Source organism: Lepus europaeus, chromosome 19 (genome assembly GCF_033115175.1).
Source record: "Lepus europaeus isolate LE1 chromosome 19, mLepTim1.pri, whole genome shotgun sequence".
Classification (NCBI taxonomy): Eukaryota; Metazoa; Chordata; class Mammalia; order Lagomorpha; family Leporidae; genus Lepus; species Lepus europaeus.
In genome coordinates, this window is record NC_084845.1 from 3,304,157 (window position 1) to 3,328,516 (window position 24,360).

General features: G+C 67.7%; 4 protein-coding genes across 4 annotated transcripts in view; all 4 read left to right on the top strand.

Annotated features, from left to right (window-relative positions):
• PTPRH (protein tyrosine phosphatase receptor type H) overlaps positions 1-2,265 on the top strand; it is a 29,863-nt gene extending 27,598 nt beyond the window's left edge. Inside the window, exons 17-19 of the mRNA XM_062177610.1 lie at positions 39-199; positions 1,825-1,960; positions 2,039-2,265. Coding sequence (XP_062033594.1) covers positions 39-199; positions 1,825-1,960; positions 2,039-2,188 — 447 coding nt within the window. The 3' untranslated portion in view covers positions 2,189-2,265. The remainder of the gene's footprint in view (positions 1-38; positions 200-1,824; positions 1,961-2,038) is intronic.
• A 2,985-nt stretch (positions 2,266-5,250) lies between these two features.
• On the top strand, positions 5,251-10,287 carry SYT5 (synaptotagmin 5). Its single transcript, XM_062177702.1, is given in 8 exon segments — positions 5,251-5,361; positions 5,363-5,494; positions 7,186-7,305; positions 7,480-7,647; positions 8,887-9,054; positions 9,178-9,295; positions 9,370-9,503; positions 10,087-10,287. Coding segments are annotated over 8 exon segments (1,152 nt in total).
• Positions 10,288-13,201: 2,914 nt separating this feature from the next.
• On the top strand, positions 13,202-17,214 carry DNAAF3 (dynein axonemal assembly factor 3). The gene is made up of 11 exons (XM_062177703.1): positions 13,202-13,290; positions 13,557-13,699; positions 14,042-14,135; positions 15,069-15,226; positions 15,406-15,588; positions 15,703-15,828; positions 15,913-16,035; positions 16,125-16,263; positions 16,446-16,551; positions 16,646-16,720; positions 16,797-17,214. Exons 1-11 carry the CDS (start codon positions 13,206-13,208, stop codon positions 17,155-17,157), a joined length of 1,593 nt encoding a protein of 530 aa, XP_062033687.1. The 5' UTR covers positions 13,202-13,205; the 3' UTR covers positions 17,158-17,214.
• On the top strand, positions 17,175-23,501 carry TNNI3 (troponin I3, cardiac type). Its single transcript, XM_062177611.1, has 10 exons — positions 17,175-17,447; positions 17,742-17,793; positions 19,838-19,910; positions 20,136-20,148; positions 20,510-20,596; positions 20,985-21,026; positions 21,211-21,342; positions 21,634-21,723; positions 22,076-22,252; positions 23,363-23,501. Exons 1-10 carry the CDS (start codon positions 17,175-17,177, stop codon positions 23,444-23,446), a joined length of 1,023 nt encoding a protein of 340 aa, XP_062033595.1. The 3' UTR covers positions 23,447-23,501.
• The last annotated feature ends 859 nt before the right edge of the window (positions 23,502-24,360 follow it).

Sequence of the window (24,360 nt, forward strand, 5' to 3'; positions counted from 1 at the left end):
GGCCGCGAGCTCCCTCCCCCAGCACGCCGTCCTTGCAGCTGGACGAGCAGAAGACGCTGTCCGTGCGCCAGTTCCACTACCTGGCCTGGCCGGACCACGGCGTCCCCCACTCCCCGGACCCCTTGCTGGATTTCTGGAGGATGCTCCGGCAGTGGCTGGACCAGACCGGGGGCGGAGGCCCTCCCATCGTGCACTGCAGGTGAGGACCGGCCAGCCCGTGCCTGCACGTGTTAGGTGGGAGTCAGAGGAAGGCCCGGGCAACAGGGCAGGAGGGGACAGAGGGGGCAGTGAGGCAGAGAGCGTGTGGGCGGGGAGCGGGGATGCCGTCATCTCCCTGGGCTTAGGGGCTGGGCTGCATGTGCTGAAGCCCAGGGGTCAGCGCGCGCTGGGGGTGAGGCCAGGGGCTTGCTCCCGAGACCCTGGGATAGCTGACCTCTGGGTGCTCACAGCCACACCCCCGCCGGTCCCCAGTGCAGAGGCGAGCCAGCAGGCTCACGGCCAGCAGTGGGTGCTGGATTCCGGCTGGGATTCTGAGCGCTCTGCTGGCCGTGTCCCCAGGGTCACGCGCTTCCTTCCTCCTGAGGGTGGGGGGAGCCTGCCACCATGGGTGGTGAGCTGGAGCCACAGGGAGGCACGAGCCCTGGCCCCTGCCACAACACAGGGGGACTTTGGAACCGTGACGCCCAGCTGGCGGGAGGGAGAGCCGGGAGCGGGGGCCTCCTGGGGGATGAGTGTTTGCAAGTGGATAGAGGCGGCGGTTGTACAACATCGTGAGTGACCCAGACATTACCGGACTGTTCACCTTAGAGCAGCTCATTTTATCCATGTTTTCTAAAGATTTGTTCATTTATTTGGGAGACAGAGTTACCGACAGAGGGGGAGAGACAGAGGACAGAGGTGTTCCATCCGCTGGTTAACTCCCCAAGTGGCTGCAACGGCCAGGGCTGGGCCAATCCGAAGCCAGGAGCCAGGAACTCCATCCTGGTCTCCCACGTGGGTGCAGGGGCCCAAGCACCTGGGCCATCTTCCATTGCCTTCCTAGGCCATTAGCAGAGAGCTGGATCAGAAGTGGAGGGGGGGCTGGTGCTATGGCGTAGTGGGTAAAGCCGCTGCCTGCAGTGCCGACATCCCATGTGGGTGCCGGTTCGAGTCCTGGCTGCTCCACTTTCAATCCAGCTGTCTGCTATGGCCTGGGAAAGCAGTAGAAGATGGCCCAAGTCCTTGGGCCCCTGCACTCAGGTGGGAGACCTGGAAGAAGCTCCTGGCTCCTGGCTTTGGATTGGCGCAGCTCGGCCATTGAGGCCAGTTGGGGAGTGAACCAGCAGATGGAAGACCTCTCTCTCTCTCTCTCTCTCTCTCTCTCTCTCTGTGTCTCTCTTGCCTTCACCCCCGTCTGTATCTCTGACTTTCAAATAAATAATAAATAAATAAATCTTAAAAAAAAAAAAAAGAAGTGGAGCAGCCAGGACTCAAACCAGTGCTCATATGGGATGCTGGCACTGCAGGCCACTTTGCCACAGCGCCGGCCCCAGCAGCTAATCTTATCTTGAAGAAATTTAAGAGGGATTTGCTCGTGAGTTCATGGTGCCGAGTGGAGCCCCAGCTGGGTTACAGATCAGCCGAGTGACTGGGACACATAACTTCCCCCTGGTTCCGCCCGCACTTCCCCATCTGTGCAGTGGGCACGCCAACGGGCCCTGGGCCTGGGCAGACACCTGCCGGCAGGTTACACGCAGACTGTGGCTGGCTGCCTCCCACCGCTGGGGGCCGGCCGGGACCCCACCGTCCCCTCCTGTGGCCTGACCCTGCCCTGTCCCTGTGCAGTGCCGGCGTGGGCCGCACGGGCACCCTCATCGCCCTGGACGTCCTGCTGCGGCAGCTGGAGAGTGAGGGGCTGCTGGGGCCCTTCAGCTTCGTGCGGAAGATGAGAGAGAGCCGGCCGCTGATGGTGCAGACTGAGGTGCGGCCGGGGCAGGCGGGCGGCGGCGGGCGGCGGGCGGCGGGGCAGGCAGGCTCACGCCCCGCGCCGCCTCCCCAGGCCCAGTACGTCTTCCTGCACCAGTGCATCCTGCGGTTCCTGCAGCAGTCAGCCGCGGCCCCAGCCCAGGAGGAGGCCACGGATGACCACGTGCCAGACCTCATCTATGAGAACGTGGCCGCCCTCCAGGCCCTGGAGGTGGAGGCCTAGGCAGGGGAGCGGGAGGGCTGAGCCCGCAACCTGGCTGCACTCGCGCCCTGGATTCCTGGACCCCTGGGAGAGAGCGGAGGGCTGGGGTCCCAGATTATGGGCCCTGTGGGCGGTGGGGGCTTGGGAGCCCTGCCGCAGGGCCCAGGAAACAGGCCGGACCTGGACGCCCAGGAAGGAAGGACCCGAGTCTGCGCCTCTGGCCGCCTGAGGAGCCCGGGCAGGCAGGTCCCTGCCCCGCCTCCCTCGGTGCTGTGACCCGGGGCCAGGGGCGTCCCCGGCTCCCCTCCCGTCCCGTAACTTATTAAATCTCTGATCCCGGCAGTGGCTTTCCCGGCCTGAACGTGTACTGGGGTGGAATGGCGGGCACAGGCTCCCGGCACCCAGACCCCAGGGAGGGAGTTTGCCCGGGAAAAGCGCAGGTGTGGGTGCCGAGTCCGGCAGAGTAGGCTGGGCCCAGACATCCGTGTGGGGCCCCTGGGGCACTCACGCTGGGTCCCTGGAGTCCCTGGGGAAGGCTGGCGCCCAGGTCTGGGTTGTGCCGGGTGTGTGGTGCAGGGGCAGGAGGGGCCGGTGGATGGCTCACTGCTGGGCCAGGGGCACAGGGTAAACATTGCCAGGCGCCAGGAAGGCGCTGGGGTGATGGGGCGGGGCGGGGTGGCACCGGGGCAGGCAGGGCTCTCAGCCGGCCCAGGGCAGAATACTGAGGGGGGCGATCGTCACTAACTCACATACACAGCACACGCACACACGGGCACACTCGCAGCCAGTCACAGCCACACATGCACACGCACTTAACCACGCACGAACACACACAGCACACACAACCACATGTGAACACACAACCACACAGGAACACACACAGTCACACATGGACACACAACCACACACAGCACACACAACCACACAGGAACACTCAACCACACACGAACACACACAGTCACACATGAACACACAACCGCACACAGCACACACAACCACATGTGAACACACAGTCACACATGAACACACAACCACACACAGCACACACAACCACATGTGAACACACAATCACACATGGACACACAACCACACACGAACACACAACCACACAGGAACACTCAACCACACACGAACACACACAGTCACACATGAACACACAACCGCACACAGCACACACAACCACATGTGAACACACAGTCACACATGGACACACAACCACACACAGCACACACAACCACACACGAACACACACAGTCACACATGAACACACAACCACACACAGCACACACGAACACACACGCACACATGGCGCACTCCCGATGACACACGGTCGGCCGCACATGCACAGGCACACATGAACATACAACCACACACAACCACACATGAACACACGCAGTCACACATGAACACACAGCACACACAACCACACATGCACACATGGCGCACTCCCGATGACACACGGTCGGCCGCACATGCACAGGCACACATGAACATACAACCACACACAACCACACAGGAACACACGCAGTCACACATGAACACAGCACACACAACCACACACGAACACACACGCACACATGGCGCACTCCCGATGACACACGGTCGGCCGCACATGCACAGGCACACATGAACATACAACCACACACGAACACACGCAGTCACACATGAACACACAGCACACACAACCACACACGAACACACAACCACACAAGAACACACACGCACACATGGCGCACTCCCGATGACACACGGTCATCCGCACACACAGTCACACATGAACATACAACCACACACAACCACACATGAACACACGCAGTCACACATGAACACACAGCACACACAACCACACACGCACACATGGCGCACTCCCCATGACACACGGTCGGCCGCACACACACAGTCACACATGAACATACAACCACACACAACCACACATGAACACACGCAGTCACACATGAACACACAGCACACACAACCACACATGCACACATGGCGCACTCCCCATGACACACGGTCGGCCGCACACGCACAGGCACACATGAACACACGCAGTCACACATGAACACACAGCACACACAACCACACACGCACACATGGCGCACTCCCGCTGACACACGGTCGGCCGCACACGCACAGGCACACAGTGCCTGGCAGCCGCACAGCCTCTCGCACAGCTTCAGTCTCTCACAGTCGCACTCGCACAGCCCGGCCCCGCGATCAGCACCCGGGACAGCGCCGCCGCCCACGTGCGGGGGCGGGGTCCGTGCGGGCGGGGCCTCCGCGTCGCGGCAGGGTCCCGTCCGGCCGCCGAGCAGGTAGGAGCCGCTGGGACCCTCCCGAGCCCCGTCCTCATTGCCACCCTGGAGGCACGGGGTGGCCCACGGAGGACGTGGGGGCTGACCGGGAGCCCGGGCAGGGGCGCAGACGCGGGGGTCCAGAGGGGCCCGCGGGCGGGGGAGGCGCGTGGAGGCCGCCCGGATGGGGAGGGGGCGCCCGTGTGTGGTGAGGCCGGGGGCGGGCACGGGACAGGCATGGAGACAGAGCTGGGGGAGCGCGCGAGGGTCCCACACGCTGCAAAGGCGGTGGGCAGCCCCCTCCTCCCCAGCCGGAGCGCGGGAGGGAGGGAGCTCCGGTCCCGCAGCGAAGGCAGAGTCCGCGGCGGGGTTCGGGCCTCGGGCCGCCCCCTCCCCATTCTCGCTGGGCGGGGGTCCCAGGCGCCCTCCCGGCTGCAGCGAGCCCGCCCCGCCCGTCTGCAGGTCCGTGCGTCAACCCGCCCCGTCGTCCTGGCAACAGGGCGTTGCCCGGCAACCAGCCCTGCTCCCGCCCCGCCCGGGCGCAGCCGGCGGTTGCTCTGGCAACGCTGGTCTTCCCCCCCCACCCCGCCCCGCCCCAGTTCGCCTTCGCCCACCTTCAGTGCGGGCCCTGGGGAGGGGCGAGGAAGGAGCGGAAGTCAGAGAGACGCCTGGGGGTGCCCAGGGGGGGTGGGGGTGGGGGTGCTCCTGTGGGATGGAGCTAGAGCGTGGATCCCCTCCACGAAGGGCCAGCCCCCACGCCGCGACGAGGCCAAGACTACAACTCCCAGCATGCCCCGCGGCGGCTGGCCGGCTTCTGTGCGGCCGCTCGCGCAGAGGCCTGCTGGGAATTGTAGTTCTTTGTTGCTCAGAGCACTCAAAGGATGCCTGCGGTGGGCGTGGGAGGGCTGGGGCGCTTGGGTGCCTCTGCAGCCAGGACCGTAGGACCCCGCAGCCATGTTCCCGGAGCCCCCAACGCGGGGGCCTCCAGCGCCCGACGCGCCCCCGGATTCCAGCCGCCTGAGCCACGGCCCAGGTGAGCGAGAGCTGGGGGCCAGGGCGAAGACAAAGCCCGGCCGGGATCCCAGGGCGGGACTCGGACACTGTGCTGAGGCCGGCGGGCGGGAAAACCAGGTTGGGATTTCGGGTCGGTATCCCGGACTGGAGTCTGGGTGAAGTGGCACGGAGCGGGGGGCCTGGGCTGGTGGATGGGAAACGGGGCCGGGGGCGGGGGGCGCGAGGCGTCTAAAAGCACCAGAGATGAGCAAAATCAGGAGAGTGAGATCAACAGGCGAGCAAATCCGGGGTCGTGAGCCTGGGTTCGTGCACCCAAGCGCTTGGGAGCCCAGGGACGCGGTGACGTGGGAGCGACTGGACGGGTGGCCGGGCCAGGCTGCCCGTCGGCGCCTCCACGCTGCGCGCTCTCGCCCCTCTGCAGTGCCGCCCTGGGCCCTGGCCGCCGTCGTGCTGGTCTCGGGCCTCCTCCTCTCCAGCTGCTGTTTCTGCCTCTACCGGAAGCGCTGTCGGAGGCGGATGGGCAAGAAGAGCCAGGCCCACGCCCAGGTCCACTTCCAGGAAGTGAGGGAGCTGGGCCGCAGTTACATAGACAAGGTGTGGCCCCGGGGCCCGGCCCTCTCCGTCTCCCCAGAAGCCCCAGCCCCCGCCCAGGCCCCCCTCGCCTGTGTCTGGCCCCCCACTGGACTCTGGGGACCTAGAGCTTGTCGGGCCCAGCCGCTGGTCACAGGGGCTGTCCAGCGTGGTGGGGGAGCCCGGCACCGACATAGCCACCGTTCAGGGTGATTGATGTGTGTCGCGGACTGGGGCCCCCGGCGGGGGCGGCTTCTGTGCAGAGACCCAGGGGGAGCCCGGAGGCCCAGCTGGCCGAGAGAGGGGCCTCGTGGAGGCGTGGCGCCCAGGTTCCCAGGAGGTTTGGGAAGCCGCTGGGGCCCAGCGCGGATAGAGCTCAGTGCTAGGGCAGCGAGAGCTCCGGGAGAGGGGCGGAGTCAGGGGCGGGTCCGTGAATCCTGTGAAAAGGGTGGGGAGGGCAGGTGGGGGTCGGAGCAGGGACCGGAAGACGGGGCTGGGAGGAGGTCCTGGGACGAAGGATCTGGAGCTCGCGAGCTGGGGCGTCCGGGGCTTCCAACCCAGAGAGGCCATTTCCGGGCCGTGGGACCCCGCGTCCCAGCTGGAACTTCTTCCTTCTCGGCTGTTGGAATTATTACTGCTGAGGGCTGTTCTTAGAGTCCAGGGGTCAAACCCTTAAACCAGTGACGGGCAAAGCCCGGGAGGTCAGAATCAGCTCGGGTGACTCCAGCTGTGGCGCTGGCGCCAGGCCCCTGCAGCGACCCCGGGAATTCCGGTTCGCGGTGAATTTTGGTGACCACTGGCCTAGGTTAAGAAGCCGGCTCCTCCAATCTGAATGTCAAGTACGCTGCCTCATCACTGGTTTTGCTGTGGCAACACCACCAACCAGCGTGGCACTTGGGAGACCTCCCCCCAGTACATCCATGATGGTGGGAAACAAAATCTTCATCCTTCCTGGCCCTAGTAGAGACACCATGTGAATCATCAGCCTGTCCATTCCCCGCCCATGGCAGACATCACTAATCAAACACTGACAAACGTACCGCCTCTGGGTCCTGTCAAACCCTGCCAAGCGCTCAGGTGTGGCTTCCCTGGGCCCGGAGGGTACCACTCACCACCTGCCCTTGCCCCCGGCTCCCTAAGGTGCAGCCGGAAGTGGAGGAGCTGGAGCCAGCGCCGCCCTGTTCCGGGCAGCAGGCGGCAGAGAAACGTAATCTGGGACGGCTGCAGTACTCGCTGGATTACGACTTCCAGAGCGGCCAGGTGCGAGTGTGTGGGGGGGCTCAGGTCCCCAGGCCCGGGGGTGCTGGGGGTCTTGGGGTCCTCAGGGACTGGGGGTGCTGGGGGGAGTCTTGGGGTCCCCAGGCCGGGGTGCTGGGGGGTCTCGGGGTCCTCGGGACTGGTTCTGGAGGGAGGCTGAGGCAAGCGCCCCTGCAGCTGCTCGTGGGCATCCTGCAAGCGGAAGGCCTGGCAGCCCTGGACCTGGGCGGCTCCTCCGACCCCTACGTGCGGGTCTACCTGCTGCCGGACAAGCGCCGGCGGCACGAGACCAAGGTGCACCGGCAGGCGCTGAGCCCACACTTCGGGGAGACCTTTGCCTTCAAGGTGAGCCCCTGCCCTCAGCGCCCCGACAGCTTTCCAGGGCGCCAGTCCCGGCCCTGGCCCTGGGCAGCTGCTCGGCTGGCCCCTTGGGGCACTGCGGTCCCCTGGGTCCCCCAGCTGTCCCCTGGGCACCCTCAGCTGTCCCCTGGGCACCCCCAGCTGTCCCCTAGGCCCCCCAGCTGTCCCCTGGGCACCCCCAGCTGTCCCCTAGGCCCCCCAGCTGTCCCCTGGGCACCCCCAGCTGTCCCCTGGGCACCCCCAGCTGTTCCCTGGGCCCCACCCCAGCTTCCCCCGGGGCCCCCCCAGCTGCCCCCTGGGTCCCCCAGCTGTCCCCTGGGCACCCCCAGCTGTCCCCTAGGCCCCCCAGCTGTCCCCTGGGCACCCCCAGCTGTCCCCTAGGCCCCCCAGCTGTCCCCTGGGCACCCCCAGCTGTTCCCTGGGCCCCACCCCAGCTGTCTCCTGGGCCCTCGCCCCAGTTGCCCCCCGGGACCCCCAGCTGTCCCCTGGGCACCCCCAGCTGTCTCTTGGGCCCCTCCCCAGCTGTCCCCTGGGCCCCCCAGCTGTCCCCTGGGCCCCCCCAGCTGTCCCCTAGCCCCCCCAGCTGCCCCCTGGGCCCCCCAGCTGTCTCCTGGGCCCCACCCCAGCTGTCCCCTGGGCCCCACCCCAGCTGTCCCCCGGGGCCCTGCCCCAGCTTCCCCCGGGGCCCCCCCAGCTGTCCCCTGGGCCCCCCAGCTGTCCCCTGGGCCCCCCAGATGTCCCCCGGGGCACCCCCAGCTGTCCCCTAGGCCCCCCCAGCTGTCCCCTGGGGCCCCCAGCTGTCCCCTGGGCACCCCCAGCTGTCTCTTGGGCCCCTCCTCAGCTGTCTCTTGGGCCCCTCCCCAGCTGTCCCCTAGGCCCCCCCAGCTGTCTCCTGGGCCCTCGCCCCAGTTGCCCCCCGGGACCCCCAGCTGTCCCCTGGGCCCCCCCAGCTGTCTCTTGGGCCCCTCCCCAGCTGTCTCCTGGGCCCCCCCAGCTGTCTCCTGGGCCCTCGCCCCAGTTGCCCCCCGGGACCCCCAGCTGTCCCCTGGGCACCCCCAGCTGTCTCCTGGGCCCTCGCCCCAGTTGCCCCCCAGGACCCCCAGCTGTCCCCTGGGCCCTGCACCGCCCTGGCGACGCTGTCCACCCCCCCCCCCCGCTGCACCCTTCCTGCTCTCCCCCCACTGGCCACTCCACCTCGTCTCCCTCTGTGCCCGCCGCGCCCAGGTGCCCTATGTGGAGCTGGGGGGCAGGGTGCTGGTCATGGCCGTGTACGACTTCGACCGGTTTTCCCGCAACGACGCCATCGGAGAGGTGCGGGTCCCCATGAGCTCCGTGGACTTGGGGCGGCCGGTGCAGGCCTGGCAGGAGCTGCAGGCGGCTCCCCGGGAAGAGGTGAGCGTGCGCGGGCCAATCAGAGGGCAGGCCCTTGCACCTGCGTCCCGATGGGGGCGGGGGCGGATTGACGTTGCCCCTCTGGGTTGCACCTGCGGGCACTCAGGCCCTGGCCGTCCGTAGCCGGAGAGACTCGGGGACATCTGCTTCTCGCTCCGCTACGTCCCCACGGCCGGGAAGCTCACCGTCGTCGTCCTGGAGGCCAAGAACCTGAAGAAGATGGACGTGGCAGGGCTGTCAGGTGCGCGGGGTCGCAGGGTCGGGGCGCGGGCCGGGCTCGGGTCTGGTTCCTGCACGCATTCTCCCGCCCCCCAGATCCGTACGTCAAAGTCCACCTGCTGCTGGGCGGCAGGAAGGTGCGGAAGAAGAAGACGACCATCAAGAAGAACACGCTGAGCCCCTACTACAACGAGGCCTTCAGCTTCGAGGTGCCCTGTGACCAGGTGCAGGTGCGCCAGGCCCCGCCCCCGCCCCGCCCCCGCCCCGCCGCTCTCAGGTCCCGCCCCCTGCTCACCCCTGCAGCACGACCCGCGTCCCAGCCGGGCCAGCCGGGACGCCCCCGCCCCCAGACCACGACGCCCCCGCCCCTCAGCCAGGCCAGGCCGGGACGCCACGCCCCTCGGGCCACAGCGCCACGCCCCTCAGCCAGACCTGGCCGGGAGCCCCGCCCCTCAGCCAGGGTAGACCAGGACGCCGCCCCGCCCCTCAGCCCCGCCCCATACCACGATGCCCCGCCCCTCGGCCAGACCTGGCCGGGACGCCCCGCCCCTCGGGCCACGGCGCCACGCCCCTCAGCCAGACATGTCTGGGAGCCCCACTTCTCAGCCAGGGTAGACCAGGACGCCGCCCCGCCCCTCAGCCCCGCCCCATACCACGATGCCCCGCCCCTCGGCCAGACCTGGCCGGGAGCCCCGCCCCTCCGTCCCGGAGCCACGCCCCTCGGCCCCACCCTCGGGCCAGGCTGCGCAGCCCGCGCTGCGGGGGAGAGGGCGCCCGCCCCTCAGCCTCCTCTCCGCCTCCCTCGCCCCGCAGAACGTGCAGGTGGAGCTGACCGTGCTGGACTACGACAAGCTGGGCAGGAACGAGGCCATCGGGCGGGTGGCGGTGGGCGCGGCCGCGGGCGGCGCGGGCCTGCGGCACTGGGCGGACATGCTGGCCAACCCGCGGCGGCCCGTCGCCCAGTGGCACTCCCTGCGGCCCCCCGACCGCGCGCGGCAGCCGCCCGCGCCCTGAGCCCTCCGCACCCCTCACCGGCCCCCGCGTCGCCCACTCACGCCCCTCGCCTCCCCCACCCCTCCGGCCAGGGCACTGGGCCCCGGGGAGGCGAAGGCAGTGTGCGCCGCTGACCCCCGCCCCCAGGCCAAATAAACGCTCCGCAGCTCTGGTGGCCCGGGCGTGCTCCTTGGCGGGGGGGGGGGGGGGAGGCAGGGGCGGGGGGGGAGGCAGGGGCGGGGGGGGCTCGCCACCACCCCACCTCTCCCCCACTTCTTCCCCGGCCGCTCAGACCTGAGCCTGGCTGGTCCCGTGGAGAGAATGCCCGCCACGCGTGTGCCGCGAGGGGCCGTGGGGGCGGCCTTGCTGGTGCAGGAATCCCGCCCCCACCGCCCCGCCCACCTCCCTCCCTCCCGGGCCCCTCTGCGCCCCCTTCCATCCCCCCGGGGAGGCTGGGCCCCACCTGGCCGGCTCTGCCCACGGAGAGCACTGAGGACCACCTCCAGGCCCGGGAGACCAGCAGCCCCCCCCCCACCGCCACCTCCCTCTCTCCTGGGCCCCTCTGCACCCCCTTCCATCCCCCCCTGGGGGCTGGGCCCCACCTGGCCGGCTCTGCCCACGGAGAGCACCGAGGACCACCTCCAGGCCCGGGAGACCAGCAGTACCCCCCCCCGCCACCTCCCTCCCTCCTGGGCCCCTCTGCGCCCCCTTCCATCCCCCCGGGGAGGCTGGGCCCCACCTGGCCGGCTCCACCCATGGAGAGCACCGAGGGCCACCTCCAGGCCCGGGAGACCAGCAGTCCCCCCCCGCCACCTCCCTCCCTCCCGGGCCCCTCTGCGCCCCCTTCCATCCCCCCCAGGGGGCTGGGCCCCACCTGACCGGCTCTGCCCACGGAGAGCACTGAGGACCACCTCCAGGCCCGGGAGACCAGCAGTCCCCCCCCCCCCGCCACCTCCCTCCCTCCCGGGCCCCTCTGCGCCCCCTTCCATCCCCCCGGGGAGGCTGGGCCCCACCTGGCCGGCTCTGCCCACGGGGAGCACCGAGGACCACCTCCAGGCCCGGGAGACCAGCAGTCCTCTCGCCACCTCCTCCTGCTCTCACCAAATGCCCCTCCCGGTCTGTTTGTAGGGAGACGTCCGGGGCCAGGCAGGATCTGGGGTGACAGAAAGATCCAGGAGTTGGGGACTTAGAGCAGCCGGGTCAGTGAACAAGGAGACCAAGGTGCCCTCTAGTGCTAAGGACAGGAGCAGAGTGCCCGGGCCCTGAGCTCCCCGGTAGCCAGTGGGAAAGGGACATCAGGTCAGCTGTGCAGTTAGGGTGTGGGGCCGGTCTCCGTGAAGCCAGCACTGTTACCACGCTGCCGCTCCTACTGCCAACAAGCCTCATGGCAGCCCATGGATGTGGTGATTACTCCTGGCTGGGGAACGCGGTCTGTCTCGGAGGCCAGGGGCCGACCCGTTCTGGCTCACACGGTGTCACCGGAGCAGATCTGTAACGCCATGGCCGTGGGGCCAGCGTGGGCGCAGCGGGTCAGGCCACCACCTGCCACGCCGGCTCCATTCCCGCTGCACCTCTTCCCGTTCTGAGGCCTGAGAGACCCGGCTGAAGCTCCTGGTGCCTGGCTTTGGCCTGGCCCCGTGCCAGCCGTTGTGGGCGTTTTGGCCAAGTGAATGAGTGCATGGAAGACCTCTCTCTCTCTCTCCCTCCCTCCCTCCCTCCCTCCTTCTCTCTCTCTCTCTGTCTTTCAAATAAATACAATAAATCACACACCCACACAAAGATCTCTGCCGCTACCAATGATGCAGGCTGGGCTGAAAGAACGGGGGCGCGGTGGGGGGAGGCGTGGGCGGTGTTTGAGATGCAGTTAGGGGAGGGGGCGCTGGGAACATTACGCAGCCATGAAAAGGGATGGAGTGCTGAGCCAGGCTGCAGCAGGGGGGGACCTGGGAAGCACTGGTCCCTGGCGAGATGCCGGCAGCAGAGCCCTGTGTGGAGTGAGTCCAGGACTGACCTGTCCACACCCGGCGGAGGTGACTGGGTCCGTGGTTGGGGCTGGGCGATCCAGGATCTCCTTTTGGGGTGAGAGAAGGTTCTGGAACGAGACAGCTGGGCTGGGCGCACAGCTCTGTGACTGTACCACCTGTCGGTCACTCGGGGCGGGGGCGGGGCCTGGGTGTTCTCGCAGGGTGGGGAGGCCGGGTCACAGGCAGAGAGCCTGGGTCGCAGGTGTTGCCCACATTTCACCATCTGGATTTACTAAGCAGCAGCTTCCCGGGGTTGGTACCTGTGGTGGAATGAGAAGGCCATGCCAAGATGGCCACTGGCAACAGAAATAAATAACAAAATGAATGGCTAAATCTTATTTAAAAAATGCATTGGCCTTCAAAGAAGAAAGCGAAAAGGAGACAGCGTTTCCTGCCTTCAGGTGCACTGGCCCGAGAAATACAAGAGTGGGCGGGCGCTGCTTCGAGCCCGGTTCGCCTTCCCGGGCCTGTGTTCAGGGAGCTTAACTCCAACGGCGCCTGGGTGCCAGCACCCGCCGCCCACCTGCGCGCGCCGGGAACCCACCGACAGGTGCGCGGGGCTTGCAGCCTAGGGCACCGCGCAGCCCCGGACGCCCCGCCGTCGTCATGACAACCGCGTCCAACGTTTTCCCGCCCCCCAGCGCGTCCATTGGCCCAAAGTTCCTATAGGGGCGGGCCTCTTCACGCTCATTGGTCAGTTGATCGCAGCAAGGCAATCTCTCGTGCTGTCATTGGTCGATTGTTCGAAAAGGTCCGGGACGCCCGGGGCGGCGGTTGCGGAGGGCGCTGGGCGGCCGCGCAGCACCTAGCAGGGAGGTAACGGGCGTCTCGGGATATTTGGAAGGAAAGGTGCGGGAGGGGTCACGTGGAGGCGCAGGGGCGAGATGTGAGCGTGGGTGTCTGCCTCGCAGGACGATGACCACAGCGGCGGGCTCCGGCGTGGGCTTTGGCTCGGTGTCCTGGTGGGGCCTGTCCCCAGCGCTGGACCTGCAGGCCGAGCGTGAGTCCCCCGCCCCAGGTTCCCTTCACCTGTCCTGCAGGACTTGTACTCTCCGCGTCGACGCCAGGGGGCGCGCTCACGTTGCCCGCGGCGCCTCCATCGGCGGGAGCTGAGGACTACGAGTCCCAGCATGCTTAGAAACGTAACTCCCTTTGAAAGCTGGGCCCTGGGCGCGAAGCCTTCTGGGATTTGTAGTCAATGTTCTGGGGGGCTTTGCAGGGGACACTCCGAGGGCCGCCAGCCCCAACCCGCTGTCGTTCTTCCAGCTCCTCGTGTGGACCCCAGCTTGCAGGCGGACACCGAGCACAGCAGCCCTGACCTAGATGTGCTGCTGCTGGGCTCTGTGGACGGGCGGCACCTACTTCGGACCCTGGCGCGGGCCGCTCTCTGGCCTCCCAGGAGATTCAATGTGAGCCGGGGCTCTGGGTTTGGTGGTAGAGGAGGGCTAGGAAGACAAGAGGCCAGATTCCTGAGTTCTTGAGGGAAGGAGAGGGGATTGGGATTTAAAAAAAAAAAAAGGAAATCTGGGTCCAAGGAGGCAAAGGCTGGAGTTGGAGCCTGGACCCAGGCAGGCGCCCTGGTGAGGCCTGGGCTTGGGGTGGGACTTGGAGTCCCGGAGTCCAAGGATGAGATCTGACTTGAGGTGAGGAGGCGGGTTCTGGAGTGCAGAGGCAAGTGCGTGGAGGAAGGGCCCCAGGGTCCCTCTCCCTGGAAGAGTGGCGTCCCCTGCCCACCTGCGTCCCCCCTGCAGTTCTATGTGCTGGAGAACAACCTGGAGGCAGTGGCCCGGCACGTGCTGCTCTTCAGCCTGGCCCTGGAGGAACCCGAGAAGATGGGGCTGCAAGGTCAGTTGCCAGGTCCCAGAGCACCGCACACCCCCCCCCCCAAGGATCCTGGCCTGTCAGTGGCTAAAAATAGCCCTCGGCCATGGTTGCCTGTCTCATCATGTGCAAATGCACAGCCCTGGCTTTTCCCACTTGTAAAATGGGAGCTCCAAATAGCTACCCTGCCCCCCACCCCAGCCACAGAGAAATGCGGGAGAAAATGCAGGGAGCTGTGGCCACGGCGCGTGGCAGCGGCACCATGCCAGCCCCAAACGTCCTCCGCGGGGTCAGCAGGGTCCCCGAGGGGAGGGGGTGCCCGGCGTGGGCAGGCAGTGGTCCTTCCCTGCTGGCGACCCCCGCTCAGCGCCCGGAGCAGCCCTGACTCAGGCTGTGTTCAGATGCCCGCTCAGCTTTGCGGCGTGGACCCAGACCAGAGTCCACTCTCCCCTGGAGCCATTGCACACCGAGGGGCGGGGGTCGCAGAGCCTCCCCACGGGAGTCAGTGTAGACAGAGAGGTCTTCCATCCACTGGTTCACTCTCCAAATGGCCGCAACGGCCAGAACTGGACCGATCTGAAGCCAGGAGCTTCCTCTGAGTCTCCCACGCAGGTGCAGGGGCCCCAACACTTGGGCCATCCTCCACTGCTTTCCCTGGCCACAACGGAGAGCTGGATGGGGAGTAGAGCAGCTGGGACTCGAACCAGCACCCATGTGGGATACTGGCAGTGCAGGCAGCGGCTTTACCCGCTGTGCCACAGCGCTGGCCCCCACCTTTTTATTTTTGAAGGTGGGGGAAATCTAGACAGGAGATTGTGGTGATGTGGGGGTGGGGTGGGGAGAGGGCGTCAGGAGCCCCGGGCTGTCAGCTGCTCACCCCCAGGACGGGCGAGGCACGGGATGGCTCCTGAAGCTCCAGGCCGAGAGTAACGTCCCCGTTCCTCCCCGTCCACCCAGAGAGGAGCGAGACCTTCCTGGAGGTGTGGGGGAATGCGCTGCTGCGCCCCTCGGTGGCCGCCTTCGTGCGCGCCCAGGCCCAGCGCCTGGCGCAGCTGGTGCCGGAGCCCGACCTCCTGGCGGAGCAGCTGCCCTGGCTCGACCTGGGCGCCCTCAAGGTGCGGGCCGGCCTCCGCCCATCTCCCCGCCTGGGGCGGGGGCGCGCAGCTCGTGGGGTGGGCCCCCTGGAGTCCGAACCCTGGCTTCCCAAGCCCCTGGCCTGGGGGAGGGGGTGGCTCCTGCTCCGCGGGGGCTCGGGGAGGGTCCCCGCAGCCCCCTCTCGACCCTGGCCACGCAGTTCCGTGAGCGAGACGCGCTGGAGGCCGTGTTCCGCTTCTGGGCGGGCGGAGAGAAGGGGCCCCAGGCCTTCCCCGTGAGGCGGCTCTGGGATTCGCGGCTGCGCCACTACCTGGGCTCCCGCTACGACGCGCGGCACGGGGTCAGCGACTGGGACCTGCGCATGAAGCTGCACGACCGCGGGGTAAGGGGTCGGGGCGGCGCCCCCGGGGTCCGAGGGCGGAGGCTGCGAGGCCGGGGGTGGGGCCCCCTACTCCGGCTTCTCCCAGGCCTCCCTCCTCGCCTCCCCCGACACCAGGCCCAGGTCATCCACACGCGGGAGTTCCGACGCTGGAGGGACACCGGGGTGGCCTTTGAGCTCCGAGACTCCAGCGCCTACAGAGTGCCCAACCGAACCCTGGCGTCCGGCCGCCTCCTGATCCACGTGAGCGCCCACTGCCTGCCCCGACCCGGGAGTCAGGGCGCCCAACACCGGCGTCACCTGGCTCTCCCCTCCCTGCCTTTGCAGCGCGGGGAGCGCATGGTGGCGTGCGGGTACTGGGGGGACATCGCCACGGGGCCCTTCGTGGGCTTTGGCATCGAAGCCGATGACAAGGAGCTCCTGCGGACCAGCAACGGACAGCCGGTCAAGGTATGCGGCGGGCGCCCCAAACCCCGGCCCCGGAATCCGGCTGCGCCCCGTGCCCTAAGCGCTGGGGCTGTGCGCTGTCCCGCACACAGTCCGCGGGCGAGATCACGCAGCACAATGTGACGGAGCTGTTACGGGAGATGGCCGCCTGGGGGCGCCCGAGAGCCGCCGAGGGCCAGGAGCGAAGCCCCGTGCCGCCGCCCGCAGGTGAGCCGGGGGCGCCAGCGGCAGGTGTCCGGGCTCGGTCAGCAGTGCCCGCGCCCGGGACCCCTCCTCGACAGCTGCTCCTTTCCTAAATGATTCCCGCGGTCCTGCCTGCAGGGGCCTGGTGGGGGGGGGGGGGCGGCGCCGGGCCCTGGCTCCCGCTGGACACGCCCCCCACCCTGGGGCTGACCCCCTGTCGTCGCCTGCAGCCCCCCCATGCTTCTCCATCCACTTCCTGCCGCTGGGCTCCGCGCAGGCTTTGCACCGCAAAGGCTGCTACAGAGGCCGCTTCCAGCTGCTCTACGTGGCCTGCGGGTAAGAGGGGCGCTGCCCCCTGCCCTGGAGCCCAGGCCTCGCCCAGCTACGGGCCACGTCCAGTCTACCGCAGCCTCTCCCCGCCCCTCTGCAGGATGGTCCAGCAGCTCAGCCCCGAGCTGGGCGTCTGCGTGGCCCCCGGAGGCAGCCTGATTGTGGAACTGGCCCGGTGAGCCGCGGGCAAAGACGGCGGGCTGGGGCGGGGTCTGGGCTGGGGACCCCTGACGCGTCCCTGTCGCCCCCAGGTACCTGGTGGACCTGCGGCAGCAGCAGCTGCAAGAGTTCTGCTCCCGCGTCGGCCAGCAGGCCCGGGCGGCGGGGTTCACCGCACAGCACCAGGCCGGCCCCTCGGACACCTTCGCTCGCTTCTGCAAGCCCCGGGAGTCCGGGGCCCCGCCCTCGGAGCACCTGGCCACGCCCCCTGGAGCCCCGACCCCGCCTCCCGAGGCGGAGAGCCCGCCCACTGAGGACCTGGTCCCTTCCCCTGAAGTCCAGGCTCCACCTCCCAAGACAGAGAGCCCGCCCCTTGAGCACTTGGCCACACCCCCAGAATGTCCGGCCCCGCCTCCAGAGGCAGAGAGCCTGCCCATTGGTCACGCCCCCTGAAGGCCAGGCCCCGCCCCATGGAGCCATGGCTCTGCCTCCTAAGGCAGAGAGCCTGCCCATTGGTCACGCCTCCTGAAGGCCAGGTTCCGCCTCCTGAGGCGGGTAGCCCATCTCCTGAGCACCTGGCCACGCCCCCCGGAGCTCCGACCGCGCCTCCCGAGGCGGAGAGCCCGCCCACTGAGGACATGGCCAAGCCCCCAGAATGTCCGGCCCCGCCTCCTAAGGCAGAGAGCCTGCCCATTGAGGACCTGGTCACGCCCCTGAAGGCCAGGCTCCGCCTCCTGAGGCGGGTAGCCCACCCCCTGAGCACCTGGCCACGCCCCCAGAGCTCTCCCTGCTGCGCTCGGAGGCCCCGGAAGCCCGGCACTGCCCCAGGAGGCTCTGGGCTTGGCTGCCCCACCATCAGGCCTGAGGCAGCCCCCCGCGGCTGCGTACCCCAACTCCACGGGAGGAGTCTGCATTAAGCACGGCATAGTCCAGCTCTTGGCTTTACCCTCAGCAGCCTCCCCTCAGGAATTTCGAGTTCCCTTTCTGGGATTCTCATGTGCGCCCCTGGCGTTCTGGAATGTTCTCTGGGATTGCAGGGTCCACCCCGGAGCCCCCAGCTGGTGCAGGCCACCTCCTCGCAGGGGTGGGGTGGGCTCGGGCGGGCCCGCTGGCACCCACATGATGAGAGTAAAGAGCCCAGTGCTCGGCACGCCGCGTCCTGTGACCCTGTGTCCCGGGCTCCGGGTCCGGGATGGGGCTGGGTTAGGGGTCAGAGGGAGGAGGGGTGGGCCTGGGCTCTGCGAGTCTGAGGGAGGAGGGGTAGGCCTGGGCTCTGCGAGTCTGAGGGAGGAGGGGTGGGCCTGGGCTCTGCGAGTCTGAGGGAGGAGGGCTGGGCCTGGGCTCTGTGAGCTGAGGGAAGAGGTTTGGGCCTGGTCTCTGTGAGTCTGAGGGAGGAGGGGTTGGGGCCTGGGCTCTGCGAGTCTGAGGGAGGAGGGCTGGGCCTGGGCTCTGCGAGTCTGAGGGAGGAGGGCTGGGCCTGGGCTCTGTGAGTCTGAGGGAGGAGGGGTAGGCCTGGACTCTGCGAGTCTGAGGGAGGAGGGCTGGGCCTGGGCTCTGTGAGCTGAGGGAGGAGGTTTGGGCCTGGTCTCTGTGAGTCTGAGGGAGGAGGGGTGGGCCTGGGCTCTGCGAGTCTGAGGGAGGAGGGGGTTGGGGCCTGAGCTCTGTGAGTCTGAGGGAGGAGGGGTGGGCCTGGGCTCTGCGAGTCTGAGGGAGGAGGGGGTTGGGGCCTGGGCTCTGTGAGTCTGAGCGAGGGGGTTGGGGCCTGGGCTCTGTGAGTCTGAGGGAGGAGGGCTGGGCCTGGGCTCTCTGAATCTGAGGGTGGGGGGGGGCCTGGGCTCTGCGAGTCTGAGGGAGGAGGGGGTTGGGGCCTGGGCTCTGTGAGTCTGAGGGAGGAGGGGGTTGGGGCCTGGGCTCTGTGAGTCTGAGGGAGGAGGGGTGGGCCTGGGCTCTCTGAATCTGAGGGTGGAGGGGGGGGGCCTGGGCTCTGTGAGTCTGAGGGAGGAGGGGGTTGGGGCCTGGGCTCTGTGAGTCTGAGGGAGGAGGGGGTTGGGGTCTGGGCTCTGTGAGTCTGAGGGAGGAGGGGTGGGCCTGGGCTCTGTGAGCTGAGGGAGGAGGGGTGGGCCTGGGCTCTGAGTCTGAGGGAGGAGGGCTGGGCCTTGGCTCTGCGAGTCTGAGGGAGGAGGGGGTTGGGGCCTGGGCTCTGTGAGTCTGAGGGAGGAGGGGTGGGCCTGGGCTCTGCGAGTCTGAGGGAGGAAGGGGTTGGGGCCTGGGCTCTGTGAGTCTGAGCGAGGGGGTTGGGGCCTGGGCTCTGTGAGTCTGAGGGAGGAGGGCTGGGCCTGGGCTCTCTGAATCTGAGGGTGGAGGGGGGGGGGCCTGGGCTCTGAGTCTAAGGGAGGAGGGGGTTGGGGCCTGGGCTCTGTGAGTCTGAGGGAGGAGGGGGTTGGGGCCTGGGCTCTGTGAGTCTGAGGGAGGAGGGGTGGGCCTGGGCTCTGTGAGTCTGAGGGAGGAGGGCTGGGCCTGGGCTCTCTGAATCTGAGGGTGGAGGGGGGGGGACCTGGGCTCTGAGTCTAAGGGAGGAGGGGGTTGGGGCCTGGGCTCTGTGAGTCTGAGGGAGGAGGGGGTTGGGGCCTGGGCTCTGTGAGTCTGAGGGAGGAGGGGTGGGCCTGGGCTCTGTGAGTCTGAGGGAGGAGGGCTGGGCCTTGGCTCTGCGAGTCTGAGGGAGGAGGGGGTTGGGGCCTGGGCTCTGTGAGTCTGAGGGAGGAGGGGGTTGGGGCCTGGGCTCTGTGAGTCTGAGGGAGGAGGGGTGGGCCTGGGCTCTGTGAGTCTGAGGGAGGAGGGGTGGGCCTGGGCTCTGTGAGTCTGAGGGAGGAGGGGGTTGGGGCCTGGGCTCTGTGAGTCTGAGGGAGGAGGGCTGGGCCTGGGCTCTGGTGTGAGCTGAGAGGCTGGGTCTGGGGGGAGGCGGAGGGGTCCGGTTGCCTGGCCCTGCTGCACGCGGCCCGCCCGCCCCTCATGTGCGCCTCACGCGCCCCGTTATCTGCCCCAGCCGTTATCTGCCCCAGCGGAGGAGGGGCGGGGAGGTATATTTAGTCTGCCCTGGCCCTTCAGCTCAGTGTCCTTGGTGAGCCCTGTGCAGCCCGGAGGAGCCCCTACGGCCGGGGGCTCCAAGGTCACCTGGACGCCCACCCCTGTGTCAGCATGGCAGACCAGTGAGTGAGGCTGGGCCACCGGACCCCCGAGGTCTCGAGGGCATGGGAGGCGGGGGCGATGTGCCTGGGACGGAGTCAGGGGTGGGACCCCGGGCCTGGGAACTGTGAGAGTTTGGGCATCCCTCCCGGGACGTGACCTCTGGGCCAGGGAGGCCTCTGGGGTCCCCCAGGAGCCTGAGCGGCACACGCCCAACCCTAATCCTAATTCTGTTTCTTCCCCTGCAGGAGCCGGGATGCGGTGAGCACCCCGGGTAGAGGCTGTGGGTGGGGACCCCGAGGCTGGGCGGGGACCCCCGAGGCTCTGGGCGGGGACCCCGAGGCTGGATGGGGACCCCCAAGGCTGGGCAGGGACCCCGAGGCTGGACGGAGACCCCCGAGGCTCTGGGCCGGTACCCTAAAGCTGGGCAAGCCCCCAGAGGCTGGATGGGGACCCCCCTGAGGCTCTGGGCGGGGACCCCAAGGCTGGGTGGGGACCCCCAAGGCTGCGCAGGGACCCTGAGGCTGGGCAAGGACCCGAAGGCTGGGCGGGGACCCCCAGGCTCTAGGCGGACGGGCGGGCAGGGCCGCGGTCTTGGTGGTGATGGGCCCCTCCACGCCAGGCAGGGGAAGCGCGCCCCGCGCCCGCCCCGGTGCGACGCCGCTCCTCCGCCAACTACCGCGCCTACGCCACGGAGCCACACGCCAAGGTGGGCGGGCTGCGGGGCTTCCCGGGACCCGGGTTCGGAACCCAGGAGGGACCACAGAGAGAAGGGCAGAGCCAAGGCCTAGGATAAGGGAGATGTGGTCGTGGTCGGGGCCGAGGAGCTGGTGGGCGGGGCTTGGGAGGAGCCGGGCTCGGATTGGTGGGAGCGGCCTGTAGGCGGAGCTGCGTTGCCCATGACGTTGTTTAGGGGGGGTGGGTAGGCGGTGCCTAGCCTGAGTCAGAGCCCAGATTGGCGGGCGGGGCCGAGGGGCGGGGCTTCCTCTGGACCTGGGCTTCAAGTTGGAGGCGGGCCCACATCTGGACGGGCCTGAAGGGATGGGGACACCCCTCGGAGGGTCTCCGTCCTCCATCCGTCCGTGTCACTCCGGCAGAAAAAGTCTAAGATCTCCGCCTCAAGGAAACTGCAGCTGAAGGTGAGGGTCGTTGGGGGTAGAAGGAGGCGAGCCAGGGGCGGGGCTTGCATACATTATTGCTGGGCTTGGGCAGGCGGGGCGGGGCTGTGGGCGTGTCCTTGCGGGAGGGCGGGGCCTAGGGGTAAAGGGGGACCCGCTCATCCTGAGACCCCGGGTGGGCTGTCGCCCGCCCACCCCCCTGCAGACCCTGATGCTGCAGAGTGCCAAGCAGGAGCTGGAGCGGGAGGCGGAGGAGCGGCGCGGAGAGAAGCGGCGCGCTCTGAGCACCCGGTGCCAGCCCTTGGAGCTGGCGGGGCTGGGCTTCGCCGAGCTGCAGGTACCCGCGCCCACCTTCCGTTCAGGACCGGGGGTCCAGCGTCGTAGCCCGTCCCCTCAGGGAAGCAGAATCTGGCCTGCAACCACGCACAGCCACAAAGCCCAGGGCCGGCTTCCCGCAGCCCAAGCCCGTCAGTCTCCGGCTCCCAGACAACCTCTCCGAGCCGGTCCCTGGAGCCGCAGCTCCAGCGTCGCCCCCTTCAAGGCCACTTCCGGCCCCTCCTCCCTCAGACCAGGATTTCAAGGGTCCTCAGGCCTGCCCCCCACAACACACTCGGAATTCCTCTGCCAGGACTTGTGCCGACAGCTCCACGCCCGCGTGGACAAGGTGGACGAAGAGAGATACGACGTAGAGGCAAAGGTTACCAAGAACATCACCGAGGTGCGGGCGCCTGGGGCTGTGGTCTTAGCCCTCAGTCGCAGACCCCAGGGGACGGGGACAAGTCCATGAGCATGGCAGGGTGGCAGCGGATACGAGCAGGGAAGGCAGGATCGGCATGTGCGAAGCCGGGGAGGGATGTGAGTGGGGGGTGGGGCATAAGGCAGTGAGCCCAGGTGGAGCTGAGCAGGCGGTCTTGAGAACGAGGCTGGGTTGCAGGAGACGGGTTCAGTTTCCGGGGTTGGAAGCTTGGTCTGGGAGCCGGAACTGGGGAGAGGCTGGGTGAGGCCGAGATGCTGGAAGGGGGTGCCGCAGGAGGGAGGGGTCCCCACTTCCAGCTGTGGCCGCCCCCCAGATTGCAGACCTGACCCAGAAGATCTTTGACCTGCGGGGCAAGTTTAAGCGACCCACCCTGCGGAGGGTGAGAATCTCGGCAGACGCCATGATGCAGGCGCTGCTGGGGGCCCGGGCTAAGGAGACCTTGGACCTGCGGGCCCACCTGAAGCAGGTGAAGAAGGAAGACACGGAGAAGGTGAGCGCGGGCCAGGGCCAGGGAAGGGGTACCGAGGTGAGGGGCTGCCGCGGCAGCAGCCCCAGGGTCTGGCCTCTGGGCAGATCTTCCTGGAGCTGAGGGGAGAGGCAGCTGGTGAGGGGTCCTCAGCAGGAAGTATAGGAGGGCCGCAGGAAGTGCAAGAGAAATACAGGAAGTAGGAAGGGAGGACAGGAAGTGCATGAGGGAGAGAGAAGGATGCTGAGAGGAGACAAAGGAAGGGGGACAGGAAGTGCATGTCAGAGACAGGAAGTGATGAGGGACAGGAAGTGATGAGGGAGGCACACAGGAAGTGCATGAGGGGACAGACAGGAAGTGCATGAGGGGACAGGAAGTGCATGACAGAGACAGGAAGTGCATGAGGAGGAGAGGGGGACAGGAAGTGATGAGGGGACAGGAAGTGATGGGGGACAGGAAGTGATGAGGGAGGCATACAGGAAGTGCATGAGGGGACAGACAGGAAGTGCATGACAGGAAGTACATGAGGGGACAGGAAGTGCATGAGGGGGACAGGAAGTGCATGACAGAGACAGGAAGTGCATGAGGAGGAGAGGGGGACAGGAAGTGATGAGGGGACAGGAAGTGATGAGGGAGGCATACAGGAAGTGCATGAGGGGACACAGGAAGTGCATGAGGGGACAGACAGGAAGTGCATGACAGGAAGTGCATGAGGGGACAGGAAGTGCATGAGGGGGACAGGAAGTGCATGACAGAGACAGGAAGTGCATGAGGAGGAGAGGGGGACAGGAAGTGATGAGGGGACAGGAAGTGATGAGGGAGGCATACAGGAAGTGCATGAGGGGACACAGATAGGAAGTGCATGAGGGGACAGACAGGAAGTGCATGACAGGAAGTACATGAGGGGACAGGAAGTACATGAGGGGACAGGAAGTGCATGAGGGGGATACACAGGAAATGTATGACACAGGAAGTGTGGACTGGGACAAGAGGTAGTTAAGAGAACTCGGCCGACTGTCGCGGGAACAGGCCGTGCCCCAGGCGGCGTGTGTGAGCAGCGTGGAGCAGTCCTGCCCACAGCTGCTCAGGGAGAGGGGACCAGGGGGAGACCCTAACCTCTGACCACGCCCCCAGGAGAACCGGGAGGTGGGAGACTGGCGCAAGAACATCGACCTGCTGAGCGGCATGGAGGGTCGCAAGAAGAAGTTCGAGGGCTGAGCCCAGCCCGGCCCGGCCCGGCCCGCCCTGCTGAATAAAGCTGTTCCGAACTGCAGTGGCCGTGTCCTGGGTGCTGGGGGGAGCGGGGGCGGGGCCTCCCTGCACCTCCCACAGGGGGCACTCGTAGCTGCACGTGGGAACGGCAGCGGCCTTGGTCCTGGACCCCGGGGGAACGGGGACGCGCCTCCGACAGGGGCACTCATGGCTGCACGTGGGGTGCACGCAAAGGCCAAGGACGAGGCTGACGGGGAGCACCCACGGAGACGCCCACGGGAGAGGGACTGAGCCAAAGACGTGAAGGAGGAGAGAGACAGACTGAAGACACAGCGGGCAGACTCCCAGGGAACCTGTGACGGACAGGGACAGCCACAGACCCAGGGACCCCGAGCACCAGACAGAGGCCCGCCCGGAAGTGCCCATCGACAGGACACACACCCAGGGGCCAGAGGGGGACAAGGACAGAGCCCTGAGAGACCCTGAGAAGGGCAGCCAGGCCCCCGGGGGGAGGAAGCCTGCTGTCCAGGGCTCTCTCAAGGTCATGGCTGGACTGGGGGGAGGGCTTGCCAGCCTCATTGTCACCCCATCCTCTCCCCCCACACACCTGCCTCCCGGTTTTAGAGCCTGTTGTCACCAGAACGGAATCCTGGTGGCAGACAAAGGGGTGGGGGCGGGGACGGGGACACAGGACAGGGACAGAGGCTCAGAGACCACCCATGGGCAGGCCCAGGCTAGAGACAGCGGCCCCGGGAACAGGGTTCCTGCCCGGTCCCGGCCCACAGCGCTCTTCAGGGACGACTGTGTGCTGGGCAGCACCTGTGGGGTCCTCGGCGGCTCCAGGGGGCCCTGGGGTGCGGGAGGGGCCTGGACCCTGACTCTGGAGCCAGAAGGGGCTGGGCCGCCTCTGAGCTCAGGAA